The 20,842-nt window shown below is 45.5% G+C and overlaps 1 protein-coding gene across 2 annotated transcripts in view; it reads left to right on the forward strand.

Moving 5' to 3' along the window:
* Positions 1-20,842, forward strand: part of SLC7A1 (solute carrier family 7 member 1) — a 45,401-nt gene that overhangs the window by 12,932 nt on the left and 11,627 nt on the right. The window contains exons 1-9 of one of the 2 annotated variants that reach the window (XM_072326402.1): positions 730-832; positions 6,497-6,880; positions 10,004-10,162; positions 11,778-11,952; positions 13,726-13,850; positions 15,386-15,608; positions 16,433-16,572; positions 18,083-18,185; positions 20,314-20,525. In XM_072326402.1, coding sequence (XP_072182503.1) covers positions 6,511-6,880; positions 10,004-10,162; positions 11,778-11,952; positions 13,726-13,850; positions 15,386-15,608; positions 16,433-16,572; positions 18,083-18,185; positions 20,314-20,525 — 1,507 coding nt within the window. In that variant the 5' untranslated portion in view covers positions 730-832; positions 6,497-6,510. Of the gene's footprint in view, positions 1-729; positions 833-6,496; positions 6,881-10,003; positions 10,163-11,777; positions 11,953-13,725; positions 13,851-15,385; positions 15,609-16,432; positions 16,573-18,082; positions 18,186-20,313; positions 20,526-20,842 lie in introns of those variants that run through there. The other variant, XM_072326401.1, reaches the window with a different exon arrangement.

A 20,842-nucleotide genomic window follows, 5' to 3' on the forward strand; every position in this document is an offset into this window, starting at 1 on the left:
GAGACCTTTGTTGAAGACCAAAAGGATGCTGAGGAAAAGTAAAACCATTTGTGAGATGACACTTTGCCACAAAGGAGGATTATTTATGGCAGCAAAGGTTCCTTTGTGTTTCAGAATGGACATAAGCATATGTAGGACAGGGCTGAGTAGGGTGCTGGCATTGGTCATTGCACGTGCAGCAGGGTTAGGCTTGAGATTTCTCTTTTGCTTGGTAGAATAGTTCTTACTCCATGTAATCGGCTTTAATTTTATGCTCTCCTGCATGTTGGAGTTGGCTTTTGGGAAGAAAATTCTCAGGAGCAGCAAGACCTTAAAATAGATAAGGTGTAGTTTCCAGAAGCTGAAACAAATTGTGATTGTTTAGGAAGTGATAGTACTGCTTATGTAAAATGGTGACACGTCAGCTTATTTTTACATGTGACTTTTTATGTTTAGCCCGACAGATGTTTGTTATGGTTGATTTTTTTTTTTACTGTTAGCCAGATGCAAGGTTGCTTATTTTCTTACGGGATTGTTTTGAAGAATGTCCCTTTTTAAAATGTTGTTACTGGGGAAGGAAATCTATAAACCTGATATAATAGGTATGTTAGCCATTAGATAAGAGGAGGAAGAATATCTTATTTTACTTTAAAATACAATACAGCCGAAGCACAAGAATTTGGATACGGAACAAACATAAAAGGCATTGTAAATACAGGACGAGGACCAGTAGGGATGGGTGGAATTTGGCCCTATTGAAGTCAGTGGGAGCTTTGCCCTTGAGGCCAGTGGGACAGGATCTCATCCGAGGATGTGAACCCTGCCCCAGGAGCTGCCCTGCGAGGTTATTGAGGTGAGTCACTATTTCCCTGGGTTCTCAAAGCCACACGATGCTGCTTCCCTCCATCCTGCTGACACCCCAGTTCCCCATGGGGTTTGGCGTGAAGCCTCTTCCACCCAAGGACTGTGCTTGTGGTTTGGCTTTTCAGCCTGTTGGTTGCCTGTCCTTGCTTCCCTGGGTGACTGGAGTAAGCAGAAAAGGCAGGAGCTGAGGAGAGCTGTAGAAATCAGGCTCCTTGTGCCCAGTGGTGGTTTTAAGTGATGAAAGGATGGGAAAGAGGGAATAAGCATGGTGAGAATTAGAGGGGTAATGGTGTACAGAGCCCATTTCGGTTCATTTAGATCAAGTTTTCTCAACTTGAAGGTGGTTATGTACCATTTAGCATCATTTCTAGAGTAATTTATATTGTTTTATGAGATTAGGACTGTGTGGTGTTGCAGAAACAGTGGCGGTACGTTCAAAAAAGAAGTCCTCATTTCAAGTGTGTTTGGGAGTGGGAGTGCAAGGAGCCAGCCTGGAACACATTTCCTTACTTCAAAGGCAAGAGCAGCTATTTCTAAAAGCGAGATCACAGGCAGATCCAACTTCTGAGGAGGGAAAGATAATCTCCACACTAGTCACTCTTTGATGCAATTCCGAAGATGATAAATGATATCAGAAAGGTTTGGGGTAGAGGTATGCTGGCCCCTCTACTGCATCCTGTAAGATGTTGTGCTGCAAGATTCTCCTTAGTGAAAGCCACTTTGCCAAGTGACTGTGAATATAACAAAGTGTGTACGATAGCTTGGGATAGGCTTGAGTCATCTATGCAGTGGAAGGCAGGAACATAAGCGCTGTGTGTGTGAGGGTGCAAGAAACAGCTGCAGTTCAGGTACCCTGCACCCTGCTCAGTGTTGGTGGTTGGCACACTGTAGGTGCTTCTTTTAGTGACAGGAGAGGCTCTCCAACTTCCCGCTGCTTTTAGGACAGGATGGAGTTGACATCTTGATTTCTGAGATCAGCCAGAAGGCAGCTGTCTGCTGGCATTGCGCCGCTTCCAGGATGTTGGCCTTAATTTCTAGCTCAGTCGTAATTAAATAGTTTCTCCTCTAAACAAATTATCCGCAGAAAGCAGTTCTGCTTTATTCTTGGTAACTGTAATACAGCTATAAATACCTGTAGATGTGCTTGAGGAATTAAATTGCTTTGAAATACATTTCTAGTGAGATTCTTCAGTTTATATTTGAGCTTGGAATATGTATACAGTCTTTTCTAATGAATAAAGCCTACCTCCCTCAGCCCCCAAATCTGGCCACACTCCTGCCCTGGTGCCTGCTTCTCTCTTAGGGACAGTCATGCCCAAGAAGGAATTTGTTGTGATGTGTGGCAAAAGAGGGTGTCGGGCACCAGGACTTCATTTTTAATGCTGAGATAAAACTTCCATGGATTTGGAACTGCTGAGATACCTTCATTTTGCAATGCACCGCATTTAGTTAAATGTGATTTATATGCCTGTGTAGAAAATTAATAGTTCACAGGTATCATTAAACAGTACGTTTTTGAAGCAGAGACTTTGAACCAAATCTTGTAAGAGTTAGCAGTCCCAGCTTCTTGGATTTAAGTGATGATGGAAGAAGGAAGGAGCATGGCACTAGACTGCAGGAACCCATGGTCTGCCTTTGCCTGGAGACATTTATGAGACCAAGGTAGGTCAGGCTGTCTTTATTAGTGCCACTTGTCACTTAGGGTAAGTCCTCATGTGCTGTTGCAGAAACCCATGTCTGCACTGGTTCATTGGTGAGTACACAGCACAAGCATTTTCCTCTCCCGCATTACACAGCCCAGCCCTCATACAGCTCCCTGTCACCTGGGCTCCATCTATCAGAGATGTTCAACTCGGTGCCAGGTCCTGCAGGAATCCCTGTGGGGTCAGGGCCTTGCACTGCATTGCCATCCTCTGGCTTTATTAACAGCCTCAATTGGGGACTCCCTTCTGTTCTCTGTGATGCTTCAGAACTTCTCTGTTCGGGCGTTTTCTTTGTAAACCTTGCCATAAATATTGACTTTGCAAGGAGCAAACTGTTTTTCTGCAGTCCTTTGGCATTTCTTGATGTCTCTGTACTGCATAACAAACCCACGTTTGCACTGGAATCTGAGCTTGGTTGTGAGTCAAACTGGTCTTGACTTCCAGCCTGGCTTTGGAAAACAACTCCATTAACACGTTTCCTGTGGGTATCTTGCTCATAGTAGGCTGCAGTTTATGGAAGGGATTTCTTTGTTTAGTTTTGGAGGGTTTTTTACATCTTCTCTAGCATTTTGTCCTGGTTGCTGCACAGCTCTGGTATTCTCCAAGACTGAATAGTGCTGCTGGAGATGGGGCACAGCCCCATTGCTGTGGTTGTCATAAAGTGCCAGCACCAGTGGGATCTCCTTCAATCTGCTGGGAGTTAAGCAAAAGCTGGGACTTGCATTGTCCTTCCTGAAAGCAGAGTCTTGTCCTGCCGTGTCCTGCTTTAGGGGAAGCAGGCAGGTGGAAGAAAGCAGTTCTGGCTGACGTGGGTTTGCATGAGAGTCAGGTGCAATGGAGGCTGTGTGAGAGAACCAGCATTTGAATAAGCATTGGCAAACAGAAAATAGTTTTCCCTCTAATGTACATTGACAATTCTCACGCTTCACCAAATGAGATTTTTTAGAAGCCTGACCTGAAGCCTGCCTTTCTCCTTTGGTTTGAGTCAGTGTATTTCTGGGCCATAGCAGCCTTTGAGGAGCTGTTGGTAGACTGGGCAGTTCCTGGCACAACATGACTTCTCAATCCTCAGTTCTAATTACTTTCTCCCAGTAGGGGAGGTAGGCTTAAGGCCAAGGGAGAGGAATTCAGACCCAGGTTTATGGCTGCTGTCTGAGAAAAATGAAGAGCCTTTTGATTTTGTCCTTGATGACATGGTGGCAAAATTGAAGAATTGGACTTAATGAGTGACTCAATTAAGTTTCTTAGCATGCATTTTTCCACCTTTTATGCTAGGTTTTAGCTGGAGTTGATGAAGTACAAGTCTCACTTCTTCCTATTATAAATTGCATTTAGTAGTATTCTTGTCTAGCTGTTTGACATTCTCAGCATGCTGTTAGTGTGCAGTGTATATTCCTGTTCCATCGTTAGCAGATGAGGCACCACTCATTTGAAAACGAATGCTTCATTCCAAAATAAAATACATTTTACTCCCTTTTCATAATCAATGAAGAAACATTTGAAAGTCCTGCTGCTGAAACCAGGCGGAAGGTGCCACATGGGTGTATCAATTAGGAGTAATCCAGAAAATCTTGGTGAAACACCCTTGCTACTAAGAACATTATGTTATGTACCTGCTGAATTTTGAATGAGGATGCTGCTGCTGGGATGAAGGTAGAATGGCTGAGGAAGGTGACTACAACCTGGCAGCAAAACTCAGAAGAAAAGGGTCATGGATGGGTGATCAGAAAGAAGCAGGGCATGAAAGCAGTTGAACCAGCAAAGTGAATCCTCTGTTGAAATAGGGGTGGTGCCTGCTGAGTAGGGAAGAGCAAAGAGATAATGGGGTAATGGGGTTTCACTGTAAGAGGCTTGTCTGCAGATTCATCTGACTGTTGTATTTGATAAGAAGTACAAGGAAGGTGGGGGTTTTATTTTACTTTTAGGATAAAGGGAACAGTGGTAGCTCTTGTTATCTTGACTTGAGTAAAACTTTTGACCCGGTGCCACACAGGAAGCTATTTAAGATGAAAACAAGCAGGAAACCAGCAAGGTGCAAAAGGAATATGAGAAGACGTAGTGGGAAAGGAGAGCAGATACTTGCGGAGGAGATGGCTGCTGGGGTTCCTGGTGGTTGCTCTGGGAGTGCTTTTATTGCTTCTGATAGCTACTCCTGACTCAAGGAAATAGAAGGGTGCTAATGGGATGTACTGCTGCTCAGGGAAGTGATTCAGAGGAGGGCTATTGCAGACAGGCCAGCAGACTGCCCCATTTCTTCAGGGCTTGTGAAATCACAGAATCATTAAGGTTGGAAAAGACCTCTAGGATCACTTAGTCCAACTGCCATCCTGTCACCACCATGCCCACTAACCATGTCCCTCAGTGCCACATCTCCACAGTTCTTGAACCACCCCCTTGGGCAGCTTGTTCCATTGCATTGCAGCTTTCCGAGAAGAAATTTTTCCTAATATCCAACGTGAAACACAAAGGCTGAGGCATTATGGTTGGTCTCCAAGGGTATCCTGGGGTATCCAGCAGGGGAGAAGGGCTGTTCTGGGCACAAGAGCAGGTGTGAACGCTGCCTGCTGAAATGATGTGCCTGGAGGGCAGAGTGCTGGTGGAGCCTTCCAGCAGTGGAGATAGGGATCTAGAAAGTTTTAACGGTAAGCTTGATACATTTATGAGAGTGCTGTTAGGTCATCGTATCTTGTGACAACTGGGGCTAGACTTGCCGATGTGAAAAGGAAGAAGTTTCTTCTGCTGTCTGCCCGATGCAACCATCTGGGCAGTGTGATAAGGAGCAGCAGCTCTCTCTGCTCTCTGAGGTTTGAAGCAACATTCCTTGTTTTACCAGAAAAAGTAGGACAAAACTTCCATACCCAGGCTGTGTCCAGAAACATACATCTTCAAGGGATGGATTTTGCCAAGGCTTCCTTGGCAGCGCTGATTACTAGGATGGTCTCCAGAGCCAGCCTCTCTGCTGGCTGTACTGGTTTGACTGGTTGCAGTTTAAATGAGCACTGCTAAAGTCTGTGCCAGATGGACACGTGTGCAGGTAGCCAAATCTGTAGATCTGATGAGTTGCATAGCAAAATCTTCCCATGATGTTGCACTGCAAGATGCATCTCTCTCATGGGAAGGGGAGCTGCAGAAGGAGCTTCTGAAGGACTCATCCACAGAGAGGAATTTCTTCTAACCTGCTGCTAATCCCATCATAAAGTCCCAAGCAAGGGAGCTGTACTAGTTGCTTGCAAGCTGAAACTGCTGCACGTATCTGGCCTTGCCAGCAGGTCCCTACACAGACATAGCAATGGCATGAGTTACAGGTAAACATCCTCATGTGTTAGAGTTTGTGTTTCTTATACTCTCAGGTACGGTGGATGCACCTGGGGTCATTTGGTGATTGGTCCTGCATTATAAGTAAAAGTTGGTTGCTTCTATACAGCGTATCTTAGAATATAGGCATGTTTTAAGAGGCCTCAGGGACATTGTTAGGTGTTCATGTGCCTATGGAAGCATGTTGCTGAAGTGGGACCGCAGCTGGAAGCGCTGCCTCTTGGTTTCACTGAATGCTCCCATCCTGCAATGCTGTTGTTCTGCTGGGACTGAGAAGTTCACAGACCTGCCCTGTGCTCTCCCCTTAGCTGACGTGAATGCAAAATACCTTAATCCTTTGCCTCAGAGTAACCAAATTTAAGGTTGGTTCTGTGTGCCCTTTTTCCCAAACCATATCTGTTTCAGCCTGTGCAGTTATAAGCAGTTGCCAGCCTGTGCTGATGGCTGGAACTGGAGCTCAGAGGGAGGAATGTAGATCTGGCTGGCTGCAAACAGAGTCTCCTGGTGCACGCGGTTGTGCTCTGGGAACAGCGGCACATGTGGTGCCTTGCTCTGGAATGTAATGCTCACACGTTTTGGTACTGTTTTGTGAGGTGTGGCTGGTCCACCTAATGATGGCAGCATCTTTCTTGCAGGCCCGAAGATAACGATGGAGTGCCAGAAATTTATCAAGTTTGGGAACCAGCTTCTTCGCCGGAAAAATGTGGACTGCACTCGAGAAGACAGCCGGCTCTCACGGTGCCTCAACACCTTTGACTTGGTGGCCCTGGGTGTGGGCAGCACTCTGGGGGCAGGCGTTTATGTACTGGCTGGGGCTGTGGCACGGGTGAACGCGGGACCTGCCATTGTCATCTCCTTCTTGATCGCTGCCTTGGCTTCTGTGCTGGCTGGACTCTGCTATGGAGAATTTGGTGCTCGTGTTCCTAAGACGGGATCAGCTTATCTGTACAGTTATGTGACTGTTGGCGAGCTGTGGGCCTTCATCACAGGGTGGAATTTAATCCTCTCCTACGTTATCGGTGAGTACAGTGGGTGTGCAGTGGGACCATAGCGTTAGTCCAGGATGGCAGCCTTGTTGGTACTATCAGTCCCCTTTGTGTGCCTGCATTGCTCTGCACTCACTGAAGATTTGAGGGCTCTTTGGCAGGGCTCACTGACTGTGGCTGCTGTCACTTGGCGAGGTGAGTGCTGTCCTGAGGCTGAGGGTTTGTAACGAAGGCAAATTATTACTTCAGCTACTTCCTCTGAACTCCCATGTCATCTCCTTGGCATATCCTGGCTGCTGCACACTTGCCAGGGAGCAAGAGTGTTCCCTCTGCTGGGAAGGAAGCAGCTGACAGAAGGATGCTTTTACATGACATCTCCGGGCTGATAAAGGATTAATTTCTGGTCCTTACAAAACCTGTTCAGAGCACCTGGAGATCAGAATTCTGCCTCATGAGTGGTTGCAGGATTAAACATAGGGTGAGCTGCAGGTTCACAGACTGAAAGGTCCAAAGCAAATCCCTCTTAAGCCCTTCACTCCCACTAGGAGAGGCCTTGGATCGTGCTCTGAGCATGCAGTGTACTCTTCAGCTGACATTAAAACTAAACCACTCTTTGCCAATTAAGGATTCATGTCTTTTCAAGCACATTCTGGGCTCTTTATCATGCCTATAAGTAAGGCTGCAGCCAGATTGCCAGTCGAGGCTGAAGAATTACGAGTTAAAATGAAAAACAATGTTGTGCTGAATGATTAAAGGAAGTTGTGTTTTTTCTTTTTAGCTACGTTTTATGAGATATGCAATTGTTACCTTGGAGATTAGTTCCCATGATGCTGGGGAGGGTAAGATCATATCGTGAGTGACATAGTGATGTAGCAGCTGCTTGTCTGAGATAGAGCTGGCTCTCATCTATGTGCTACCTGAAACCTTTTCTTCTCCCTCCTCTCTTTCTTTTACTTTTTAATAAGAAAGGAGAGATTGGAAAACCAAAGTCAATTAAAGTCGTCTCCTCAGGAAATGTGAGTCCTGCCGTTCTTCTATGAATCAAATTCATTGCAGGGAGGAGATAAAAATAGTTTTTAAACAAAGTTAAGCATATAATTTACTCCAGACTTCTAAAATGGACTCTGCTTAGGCTACACATACAAAATTGGAACAGTTTTCCTAGTGATTTATGTTCCAATCCAGAAAAGTAGTGCTAAGTAGTTTTCCTTACGCTCCTTACCTGGTCAGTTACATTGTAGCCCTTCCTACCATGATGCTGGACCTCCAAAGTGACTGACACAGCTGTGGAAAAAGGCACGGTCCCCAAACCTGGTTCTGCAAATTTGTGATGTGATTCACCTCCCTAGCATGACACTCCTGAGCTGTAGAACCGTCCTGAGCAGAATGACCATCCTGGTCATTTGACTAGTTGGGCAGGTCTGGATGGTGGAGGGAAGAAGGCTCCCAGGACCAGGATCTGATCTGAAATTTCTTCTGGGGTGATGGGAGTTGTGCCAGACTGTGGGGAAGAATGTTTCAGAAAGAGGAGGCTGGTGGGAGCTGGTTAACGTGGTGCACAGTAGCATCATAGAATCATATCACAGAATCATGGAACGTCCTGGGTTGAAAAGGGCCACAAAGACCATCTAGTTTTAACCCCCCTTCTGTGTGCAGGGTCACCAACCACCAGACCAGGCTGCCCAGAGCCACATCCAGCCTGGCCTTGAATGCCTCCAGGGATGGGGCATCCACAGCCTCCTTGGGCAACCTGTTCCAGTGCGTCACCACCCTCTGAGTGAAAAACTTCCTCCTAATATCTAACCTAAACGTTTCCTGTCTCAGTTTAAAACCATTCCCCCTTGTCCTATCACTATCCACCCTTGTAAGTGGCTGTGTTGGGGTCTCCTTCCCAGACCATGTACTTGCCTCCCAGCCTGGGCCCAGTCTTGTAGCCAGCTCACACCCAAGCAGATCAGTTTGCCTGAGCTGTGCAAGGTGGGCAGGAGCAGCCTGGAGAGGTTGTGCTGACCCCAAAGCCATAAATCCTCCTGGATACAGGCCCTGTGCTCCATGCTCTTCAGCAGCAATGAAGATATCATCCAGGTGTCTGCAGTGCTGGAATAATGTCAGATTCCCACACTTCCCAAGGCTGTTGGTTATAAAGTTCTGCATGAACTGCTGATAGAGATGTGGAACTGGCTTCCAAGCAACTGGCATTAATATAAAGTGTGCAGGAGCTGGTTCTTCCCATCCTAGAACATGAAATTCTGCAGCCAAGGCAAAGAAATAAAAACAGGAAAAAAAAACCAATATCCTTTTCCCTTGAATTTTCCTGAAGCAAAAGCTGAAAATCTGTAGTGTGATACAGAATAACTTTTGGAGTTTTTTTCAGATTAACAGCATTGATGTTCTGCTCCTTTAAATGCACTCACAGCCTGCGTCTCGGTGTCTGAAAGAGCAGCATGGTACTCAGACAGACCTGAGCTGTGCCTTATTATGATGCTGTTGACAAGGCAGGTCGCACAGAGAACATTCCCAGCATTGCTGCAGGTGTCGCTGAGGAGGATTTTGCTGTGGGTGAGCACAATTTTTGACACAGCTGCAGGTGCTGGAGCTGTGACCTGAAAACCTGCCTGTGTCAGGATGAACTGTTCTGGGTAGAAGAGTGCACGGAGTCCTCTAAGGAACTGCTTTGCAAATCAACAGCAAGACAACCTCTTTAAAAAACAAAGCAAAACAAAAACAAACAAACAAACAAAATAGGTAATTCTGTACAGTTGTAATTGTATAGCAGCATCTAATGTGTGATATATACATATATATTTATAGATAGATAATCTAACGGTAGCTCAGGAGAATAAGAAGCAGACTGTCTGATAGCCAGAGCTGTTTGTTTTACACAGTGCTGCCACTGGCTGGTGGTTGCTGCTGTTTCATTTCTCTGGAGTGGCTCTTCTGGCCCAATAGCATCCAAGATTCAGCCATCCTCTGACCCCTGGCTCAGCCCTCATCCCAGCCAGCTGTGCCGTGGTGTTCCAATAAAGGCAGCAAGCTGAGGCTAGAAGCATCTTTATGCCACTCAGGTGCTCCTATACTGGAGTCCAAAGTGTCCTGAATTTGGATGGTGTGCCATCCACCAAAGGTGTAACCCACATCCTCTCTGTTCTCTGGCAGGAACCTCCAGTGTGGCCAGAGCTTGGAGCGCCACGTTTGATGAAATCATAGGTGGGCACATTGAAGACTTTTGTAAAAGATACATGACGATGAATGCACCAGGAGTGCTGGCAAAATACCCAGACATCTTCGCTGTGGTGATAATCATCATCTTAACAGGTAAAACCTCAGAGGCGTTTGTGAGTCTTGGACCTCCACCTTCCACCATTTCATTGTTTGCTTTCAGAATGGGCACAAAGTCCTCATTTGTTTTGGACAACTTACTAAGGCTCTTTCTTTGCTACGGGCGTTGGATTGACCTATATAGCCACAGAGGACTTAGCACCGAGCGTATCCTGTTTATAAGGTTTTTAATTAGAGAGGAGAGCTCTTGATATTTTTGAGCCACTTTTAAAACCATCGATCGAGTTTTATATAAGGAAGGAAAGAAAAGGTGGCTTGTCATCTTCAGTCAGGTATGGAAGTCTAATCCTTCTCCCTCTGCCAATCCTATTATCCAAGAATTTCATTCTGTCGCTCCTTTACTTTTATTCTCTTGATCATAATCAGCACTGACTGCCAGACACCTGAGAAATCAATGTGTGAAGATCTGTCAAATCCTTTTTATTGTATTTTCTTTTTTTACCAATAAATTGTTCCAAGACTTGGATAAAAATCTGGAAAAGTTTTGAAAACTCTAAAAATTAAAATCCTTCTAAACTTTTACCAACTGCTTCAACTTGCAAAACATCACAAAGTTTAGGCTAATTCCTATTCTCATGTACCTCTGTGGTTTCCAGCATGCAGGAGCTGCAGCGTTGCCCAACAAGGTTATCCTGACATTTCCCACCGTGATCTGAATGGGCATCTCGCAGCATGGGCTGTGCTCACTGGGACAGGCTTCATAAGCCACTGATGCTCTGGCATCTTTGAGTTTGAATCTCTTATGTTTTCTTTTAATGATGGAAATGTGAGTGCACAGAAATCCCCTCCTCTCCCTGAAATGCCTTGGGGTAGCAGTAAGAATACCACGCAGGGCTTCTTTTGTCCTTCTGGCCCACGTGAAGTGTTTTGCTTTCTTGTAGTCTTCTTATGAAATATAGGTTGAAGGTTTGGGTTCTGAAAGTCAGCTACCTGAAGTTACCAGAGCTTTTCCCTCAGAGAGGCTGAGTTACGCCTCGGTGAGGTGTTGGTTGCCAGAGCCTACAAATGTGCTCTTCTCCTGATGGACTCTCTCTGAAGACCATGGGCAGAAAACCTGTTCTCAGTGAGCTCTCTGGCAAAGCAGGAGTCCTGTGATGCCGCCTTGTTCTGTGTCTTGAGCTGTAAGTAGCTGACCTCCTGGATTCAGTTTCCGCAGAGAATGGCATCATGTTTTCTGCTGCTCACAAATAAAGACGAATGTTGTTCATAACATCTGCCTTTGGCCAAGACCTCTAAGACAATGCTCCTTCCTGAAAATACACCTGTGGTGCTTTCTCCAGATGGCTGGGTGCAGTGTGTGGCTGTATCTAGGTGGCACAACGTGGTGCTGTGAGGTAAAACTTTACCTGAAGCATGTTGCCAAATTGGCGTGCTGTGTGGGGAGGTGTGGGCTGAAGTCCCTGTCAGCTTTCCTGTAGACTTAATCCTGACCTACCTGAGCTGCCAGGCTTTGTGGAGGAACAGAAATACTACAGTGGGCAGAGCTCAGCGTTGATGTTCTCAGTAAGTGAGCTGTTGTGCTGCCTTTGGCAGCCCCCAGTGCATGCTGTGCTGGTAAAATACCTGACTGCGTATTTTCCATTTTTCCCAGGGCTTTTAACGTTTGGTGTGAAGGAATCTGCCTTGGTGAACAAAGTGTTCACCTGCATCAACATCCTTGTCATCGGCTTCGTTGTGGTCTCTGGCTTCGTGAAAGGATCTATTAAAAACTGGCAATTGACGGAAGAGGACATTTACAATACCAGCCATGGCATTCATGGAGACAAGTAAGTTAGACCTTGTCTTCTCAGATTTAAAATTGACGTATATTCATGTTTACAGGAGGATTTATGGGAGAGTCGGGTAACCTGTGAATGGTACGGTTCCCTCCTTTATCCAACTCCAGTGTCATGAGTGGAGTCCAAAGAGGAGAGAAAAGAGCTTTGCAGATAACCTCATACTCAGGGCTGGCCCAGGCTGACTGTTGTGCCTGTATTAAACCTTGACCAAGTACAGCTGTGTTGTGTTTTTGAACACCTTGGTCATTTCCTTGAACAATTGTATTTAAGGAGACCTTGTCCCAGATGCATGAGAAGGTAGGAGGCAAGTTGCAGATTATTTTAATGCATTGCAGCGGACGTATCGCAAATCCATTTTTAATGACATTTTGCTACGTGGCCAAAATCCTGTATTGCTACGTAAGACCAAAATTAAGGAGCTTATAAGGGTAGCCAGTGATACAAGGCCATTCATTATTTGCTTGAGATCGTCCAACACAGTATGACCGCTCTCTGTCTTTTGAATGTCTCCTCATACATCAGCTCAGTCCTTGCTTCCTATCTAACCCCTTCATGCTGGTCTGCAAGGAAACACAGTTTGGCACAAGCTGGAGAGATTTATAAATATTGCATGGCTCTGGTTTGGCTTGTAAACAAGCCACTTATGGAGCTTCTCTGCAAAACTCAGCCTGCTGTGAACTTCTTCCCTGTGAACAAATTGCTTCTGTAGGAAAGGTCCCCCCTCCTTCCCTCCTGCTATTCCCAAGCAAGTAGCAATTAGTGCAATAGCTTCAAAGTATAACTGTATCTCTTTCACCCGTAGCTCTTACTATTTTTGTAATGTCTATCTGGGGTTTACTTTATCATTATTTCCAGAGTAATCCATATCTGGGTTGTACCATTTCTATAAATAACAAGTGAGCTTTCATCTCTCACTGGAAGTTCTACAAGAGAGTTTGGATGATTCTTCCTGATAAGACTTGCAGTTTTGGGATTTCCCTTAATTTAATTGCAGTAATTCATCATGACAAAGGCTTTTCTCTCAATTTTGAGTGGCCTGGGTTAACTTGAACTGAAGGGTGTTTTGGATGGTGTTTCAACACAGGCGGTTGTATCTCAGGCTTTGATCCTAAGTGCACTGGAGCCACTAGATGTCTGTCTGTTGACTTTAATAAGCTTCGTATCAGGCTCAGCAAAGCATTTGATGTTTCAGAGGCACAGGCACCTCTACTCCCTCAGATTGGCATGCGGAATTTGGATACAAAGTTGGTATATGGAATTTTGAAGTTGAGGGTGGAGCACTGGGTGGATTTTAGGCTGTCTCGGTGCCCGCATTGCTCTTCAGTGTCTACTCACACTTCACCTGAATCCATCTTAGGAGAATAGAGCATACTTCACATTTTTGTTTGACTTCAGTGTTAAGGATCACATGTTGGGCTTTTTCAAAAGCTTCATTATCTACATAAACGCAATAACAGTAGGAGAGGAATTTTAATGTTTGTGTTATTTTCTCCCTCTTGTAGCCAAGACATCTTTATCCCCACCAAAAAAGACCAGGTGATGGGAATAAACAGAACCATTTTCATTCCATGTGCTCCCCAGACTGTTGCAGGCCAGTCCAGAGCTCAGCAGTGGGTAGGGCTTAGTGTTGCCCTGTATTTGTAGTGAAAAGGAAAGCATGTTCCTTTGAACTCCAGCTGTGGGTGTCACTATGAGCTGTATGAATAGTTTTGTTGTTCCCACCTAGGCAGAATGCTTCTAACCCAGTGCCATGCTTTCTAGTCAAACACAGGGAGAAAAGCTCTATGGTGTTGGAGGGTTTATGCCCTATGGATTGAAAGGAGTCCTCTCAGGGGCAGCCACATGTTTTTATGCTTTCGTGGGATTTGACTGTATTGCTACAACAGGTAAGATGGAGGATGTCTTCATTCCAGTTGTGAGCCCGGTTGCTGGTTGATTGGCTTTTGGTAATATTGCACAGCGTAGATAATCAGTAATCCAGGACACTGCTTTCATTATTCCTGTGTTAACTGTTAACTTCAGCCCATAATATATTTTTGACTCAGCTGCTCCTGCTAATCACAGTGCTGAGTATATCCAAGTCTCTGGGTGCATGAATGTTGCCTTCTAGTTGCTGTGGCAGGCTGCATAACCTATCAGAAGAGCTTCTTTTCTCATTTGACTCCAGGGCCCAATTCCACGGTTGCTCACTGATAGCACTAACCAAGTCCAGCTCTATAGAAAACATGTCCAGTTGTACAGATTTGACATGCAAGAAAAACAGGTTCAAATGCTTTGTGTGAGTGGCAGAGTTAGGACATCCCACCCCAGATGATGCTTTAATCAGGTTAGTCTGGAATAGGATGCTTCAGCGCCTTCAACTGAAGGTGCTCCAGTAGCTTAGAGTATTTAAAGAGGCATAGAAAGAGGGCACTTCTCAGGAGGAGTCTGCACTCGAGAACTGTGCCACAAAATTAAAGGGAGTTTTTTATCTCCAAGGGTTCAGAGATCTTCTTCTGAGAAAGAAACCATCAGTATTGTCACAGTTCTCCTGGCTTAGAAGAATCTAATTCCCCCAGAGAAAGGAAGGATTATCCTTAATTTCACATTTGACAAGAGCTGAGGAACAGAGAGAGGAGATAATCACAAAGACAGATAAAACAGTACTGCCTTGTGTTCCAAGATGTTTGAGAAATGCTATAGCTCCATTACTTCAGCTAGCCCTAGGGCCTCTCCATGGAGAAGCACATTAATCTGGCTTTGACTTAAAGGTATATGGGTCTCTGCTTATTGCTTCATCCTCCTGAAATGCCAAGCCTCAGAAGTGTATGCTTTGCGAGAAGAGCAGCTCTGCAGGAAACAGAAGGCTCACAACTGTTTCTTAATTAATCATTACCTGAATTAGAGGGATCTTTTTTAACACATTTGTCCCAGTTTGGTAGTCCAAAATTTTCTGTAAAGAAAATAGAGGGATTTGTTTTGGGAGGGATTGCCAAAGACCCATATAATTTTCAGGTGTGCCATGCAAAGGAACTTTGCCTGGAACTGGGTATGTAGGGAGCTCTTGCCACAGTGCAGTTGCTTTGGTAGAGGTATATACTGAAATTCTCACTCAGATCTTTGCCCCACAATTGCATGATAATTTTTTGTCTTGTCACTCATGACCATTGAGCTGTTTTTGGAGCCGTGCTATCAGTGGCATTGCAGGAGTAGCTGGAGATAAATTAACCCTTTGGAGAAGAGACTGCTTTTAATCTAAATTGTTTCTGTGTCTGGGTTTACAAGTCCTCTGCAGATATTTGTGTCAGAAGGAGTGACAGGAGCAAGAGAATTGGGAGCAAACAGCCAGTCTGGGGTATGTGAAGGGTTCCTTAGGCCATGATAGTAGGCACTGATACTTCTTGCTTCTCTATGAGCTGATACTTCAATTTCCTTCTTCTAGGTGAGGAGGTGAAAAACCCTCAGAAGGCCATTCCTATTGGCATCGTGGCATCTCTGCTCATCTGCTTTGTGGCTTATTTTGGTGTGTCAGCTGCCCTGACACTCATGATGCCTTACTACCAGCTGGATACCAACAGCCCATTACCCAATGCCTTTAAGTATGTATGTTGGGATGGAGCCAATTATGCAGTGGCAGTTGGTTCCCTATGTGCACTTTCAACAAGGTGAGACACTGCTTTTCCTTGGTGTATCTTTCACAGCAAATGCTTATCTCCACATTCTTAACAAAATGCTGCATGCTGGGGCTGTGTAGTGGCCCAGCTTGTTTGCCTTCGTCTTATTCCCCTGGGTCGTTACTAGAAGAGCTAGGATCAGGGACAAAACTTAGAGCTTCTGACTTCAAAAAGGCCATGATTTCACCCCGTGTTAAATTTCAGGGATGTGTGTTACCAATGTCACTTCAGAAACTCCTGTCTTAGCAGCAAACCCAGCAGGTGCGTCTCTGGAATATGAATCTAGAATCAGTGAGTCATGAAGACAGCTTTGTAGTGCAAACACAGTTTGCTTGCAAGACATCCTGGCCTGCTGGGATGAAACATGTTGGGTAGTGCAGGGGGCATCTTCTGGAGCATGTGGGGCTTACCATATCCAGGGCAATCTGACTGCAGGTTGCCTCCAGGACAGCCATCTGGCCAGGAGGCAGGGCAGGCTGGATGCAGAGTATGTCATGTTCTTATGCACTGTGGAGCCCTTTTTCAGTTCAACTTAGGCATGTGCAATTAGATGAGCAACTCATAGGGGCTCATAGAAGTTAGGGTATTTTGCCAACTGAGTATCAGGCTGCTTTTATGCCCCATGGCTAAGTTTCGTGGAGCTGTAACTTAGTTTCCAGATACTAGTAAAGTGGATGTTCAGAGGGAGCCTTGCAAAGAAGCTGAAGTGATTGAGTGCCACCTGTTTCAGTTTGTACCGCCATAAACTTGATTGCTTTTTCGTGCTTGTGCTCTGCTGGAGGTGTTCTAAGCATTTCCCCCTTCTGTGTTCTTAGTCTCCTTGGCTCCATGTTTCCAATGCCTCGAATAATTTATGCTATGGCAGAAGATGGACTTCTCTTTAAATTTTTGGCAAAAGTCAGTGAGAAGAGGAAAACTCCAATAATTGCAACAGTGACATCAGGAGCCGTTGCAGGTAACATCCTGAGACTTGCATGCATGAATGGAGCAGAGACATAATCTCATCCTAGGAGCAGATAAGTCTTCCTGATGCTAGCCCACTTATTAATCGGATATATTGCACAGCATGACTTCCCAGAGCATGTCCCGGGTTTCCAAAGCCTGGGAGAGCAAGGGCAGGGTGAGTGTGAATAGCTCGCTGCGTGTCTGTTCTTCTTGCTCAGAGCTCATTGCTTATATCCTGTTTCATGCCAAGAACTGCCTTCATCCACTCCCTGGGTGCTCTGTCGGCTTTACAGATAATTAACACCCTGCAGTGGCAGCCAGCTGTGTCTCAGGATCCCTGTGGCCATTGGCCCAGTTTGGCTGCAGGTCCTGTGCACTGTGTGTCTGTAGGTAGATGCTCAGTGGAAGATGCCAGAGCAGCTGGAGACAAGCAGATGGACCCTGTGGCACAGGCATTTGTTAATCAGTTTGTCACAGCTGGTCACAGTCCTGTCCTCTCCTTCCCTCTGTCCCAAGAATAGGGGTCTTAAACCTCATAGACAACAAAGATGGGTGGCTTATCCTCTTCTCACAGCCACCCCCCTTCCTCGCAGTGCCAAGCAAACAGAAGGGTGTTGCTGCTTTCTCTTTACTTTCTGCCATCCAAATCTGGTGTAGAATGTGCCACTTTTGAGGCCTTGTTGCCAAACCGTTACGATGAGCTCCACGCTGTGGTGAAACAGCTCAGCCTTCTGCTGCTGCATCCTGGGGCCCTGCAGAGTTTTTGATACAGCTGCTTCTCTGCCACCTTTATCTTCAGGGAGCCTTGAGCCCAAAGTGGGAAATAAAGGGCCAGAGAAAGAAAGGGATTTGGTTTGCCTTCTCTTCAGATAACCCTATTACAGTTTATAGCGTGCAGGACCAAAGTGCTGCAGGTATGGGGAGCATTTAAAGCTTGAGAGTTAGCATTGCTTTGACTGTTGAGTTTGAGGCAGTGCATTAAAGACAGACTGGGTCAGGCTCAGCTCTGAAACCCTTTATACAGAGGTCTGTACAAAGAAGAGTGAGAGTATGAAAGCAAAATAATCTGTAAGAGATGGTAGGCTGTGTGGTCTCAGGGATGCTACAGCTACAATTAGGGATTCAGGCAGAGAGGCTGTGGTTTAAACACTTGCTCACTGCTCGTGGTTAGAGGTGAGTGTCGCTTCAGCTTCACTTCTCTTACAGGTATATCATATGATAGCCTTGCTTTAGCATACCCATATATGTATAACAGTCTGGCAGTCTACTGTAATAAATGGTTCCTTTGCTTCCAGTTTGTGTGACTGTGCTGTGACATCCCATGAGGCTCAGGGAGTTACAAGGCCATTGGCATTCAATGAGTCTTTCCTGTCCCCGTATCAGTATGGCCTGGGCTCCCTGGGTTTTCCTTGCCAGGTCCTGAGCAACAGTCACACTTGTGCTGTGTTGTCATTAATGCTTCAGTACATATTCTGCTGCGTTGGTGTTTTCTTCCCTTTCACCTTCCTCTCCTCCCACAGCTATTATGGCCTTTCTCTTCGACTTGAAAGACCTTGTGGATCTCATGTCTATTGGGACCCTCCTGGCTTACTCGTTGGTGGCAGCCTGCGTATTGGTATTGAGGTATGGATGTAGAAGTAGCCTCACACGGGCAGAAATCCACACTCTGCAGTTGGATGCCCTCTTTGTTTCTACAGACCCAGTGAAACTGAACTCTGGCTAAGAGTGTGAAAGAAAGGCTCATTTCTTCAAGGTCATGGGGAACTGTACTAGTTGGAGGTGCAGGAGCATCCTCTGAGCTTGGTTAGCTCCTTGTTCATGCCACCGTAGCAGCAGTCAGACCCTGAATGTCCTATGAGATGTGCTTGTGGGCAGGAGTGACAGATGAGTGGTCCAGGATGTCTGCTTCATTGTTACACTTGTTCCTACTGGAGTTACAGTTTCAGGCTGTCTTTTGAAAGGGAATTAATGAGCAAATAGGCTGCTGAAAGATGTCTCTGTCAGCTCGGGCATACTATGATGAGAGCTTGAAGGAGCTGTTGTGAGTAGCTTGTCCTTGGACATCTGGCTCCGTTTTGGTGTCTGAAGAAAAGAACCAGCTTATGATCAGCTGCATGGAGGTTCCTTGTTCCTGTACTGTTCCTCTGAGGCCCTAGAGTGAGAGCTGAGCTGCACGCACCTCAGCACTAAGGCAAGATATGGCTGTATTGCTCATGAGTTTTACCTTTGGTCTGCATCCTTGAGAAAGTCAACAAGGATACCCTTCAGTCAGCAGTGAGGTTGCTGCAGATTGTGCCAGGAAGTAAGGTAGTCACAGCAAAGTCTAGCATCAGCAGTGAAGCTGAGCAGGTTTTTGCAGGATCAGTGACTCAGTGCATGTCTATTAAAAGAGCTGAACTCCCATAGCTTCCCCAGAATAAGATGAAGATTGAGTATCGTAATTGCTTGGCACCTCACGGACAACAGCACTCTACCCGGGAGGATTGGGGTTTTGAAGATGTTGCTGAAAAATATGCGTTCAATGAGTTATTCAGAGTCTAGTGAATGTTTTTTACCTGCTCACAGCAAATGCACTGAACTAAGAACAGGTTTCAGCTGATGAAGGGTCAGCACTGTATTTTAATACCATTGCTCTGCCCGTGCCATCCATCGTGCCCCTCTGTACAGAGCCAGAGGATTTTCCTTGCCCTTCATACCTTCCCTTTGGTTTCCTGGCTTCCTCTTCTCCATATAGCTATAAATGGCTTCTTAATTTGCTTTTGCAAACTGCAGTCCCTATGATATGGCCCTTTCCCCATCATACATTTGTGGAGCTGACGGACAGCCTTGTAGCAGCCCAGGCAGCTGATTTAGCTGCCTTTTGAGGGAACAACTAAATTGCTTCCAAAGCTGTAGAGTGCTGTGACTAATACCCTGCTGTGGCTGGACCCAAGGATTTCACTGCATTTCACAATTCATGTGTCACAAAGGGTCTCATTGTCAGCATATCCCCACAGGGCTGATCTTAAAGGGTCTGTCAGGAAAAATGGCCCTTTCCTTAGGCTTGTAGCTGAGAGTCTCCCGCAAAACCTTATCATAAAAGAAAGTTGATACTGGAAGAATGTTTTTTTTCTGTATAGAACCATGTGGTTGTGCCTCATTAAAAGAAGTGTTATCCATATATGCAACAAAAAATGACAGTTCTTTGCTTACTTTTTCCTTCATTATGAGGCAGTAGATGGCAGTAGCAGAAGAGGCTGATACAGAGGAGATCAGGGCACAAGGAATGTCACTGTGTGGTGTGATCAGCAGCTGCTAGAGTGTGATATCTGCTGAGCTGTTAGTTCAGTTGCTTCCACACCAAGACACGAGGGCTTAACAGCCACAGATAACCCCATAGGCTGATTATGGCCACCTGGTTGTTCTCCTGTCAATTGCTTCTCCAGTCCACACTACTCCTACCCAGTAATATTCTGGTGGTCTGGATGGTAGGGTTTCTGGAAGGAAATACTGTCTATCTTAAAACATAGGCATTGCAACTAAGCTTTAGGTGATGATAGCTGATCGGATTTGCTCACATAATTGTGTTTTATTTTAAATCCAGATAAAGTCTTTGTTATTCCTCAGACTTCCCTCTGAAATAGAAGGCTGTAGGCATTATGTTTGCCTGTTCTGATGCTAGAAGGATCTCGGGTACAGTCAGTGTTCTGTGTGGTACTCTGTACCACTGCACCAAACCAATAAGCTCTTTGTTTCGCTTCTCTTTTCCTAGGTATCAGCCAGAGCAGCCTAATTTGGCATACCAGATGGCTCGAACCACAGAGGAGGCAGATAACAATGAGTCTGTGAGCACGAGTGAGTCTCAGACTGGGTTTCTGCCAGAGGAAGAGGAGAAATGTTCCCTCAAAGCCATAGTGTGTCCCCCAAACTCAGACCCTTCCAAGTTCTCTGGCTTGGTGGTGAACATCTCCACCTGCATCATTGGTAAGTACCAGGCAGTGTGGCTGTGGGGCAGTGAGCCAGCTGGTAGATCCTTGTGCTCACCATGGTGGGAAATCTTACGTCCGCGCTTGTAAGGATTGCCTGCAATTTCAATGAGATCTGAGGATCTCCAGGTTCAAATGAAGACATCAGAAGAAATACACAGATTAAGTGTATGAGGCTGTAGAGGGGCAAAGGTATTTGTATTTTCTTGCTTTACAGTTTTGTTTGCTGTGCTTTCAGGTTTTGCTTTGCCTGCTTGTGGGGTTTGCTTTTCCTCTTGCTTAAAAAAGAATAAAATAAAGCATTGGTAAGCTTTT

Source organism: Excalfactoria chinensis, chromosome 1 (genome assembly GCF_039878825.1).
Source record: "Excalfactoria chinensis isolate bCotChi1 chromosome 1, bCotChi1.hap2, whole genome shotgun sequence".
Lineage (NCBI taxonomy): Eukaryota > Metazoa > Chordata > Aves > Galliformes > Phasianidae > Excalfactoria > Excalfactoria chinensis.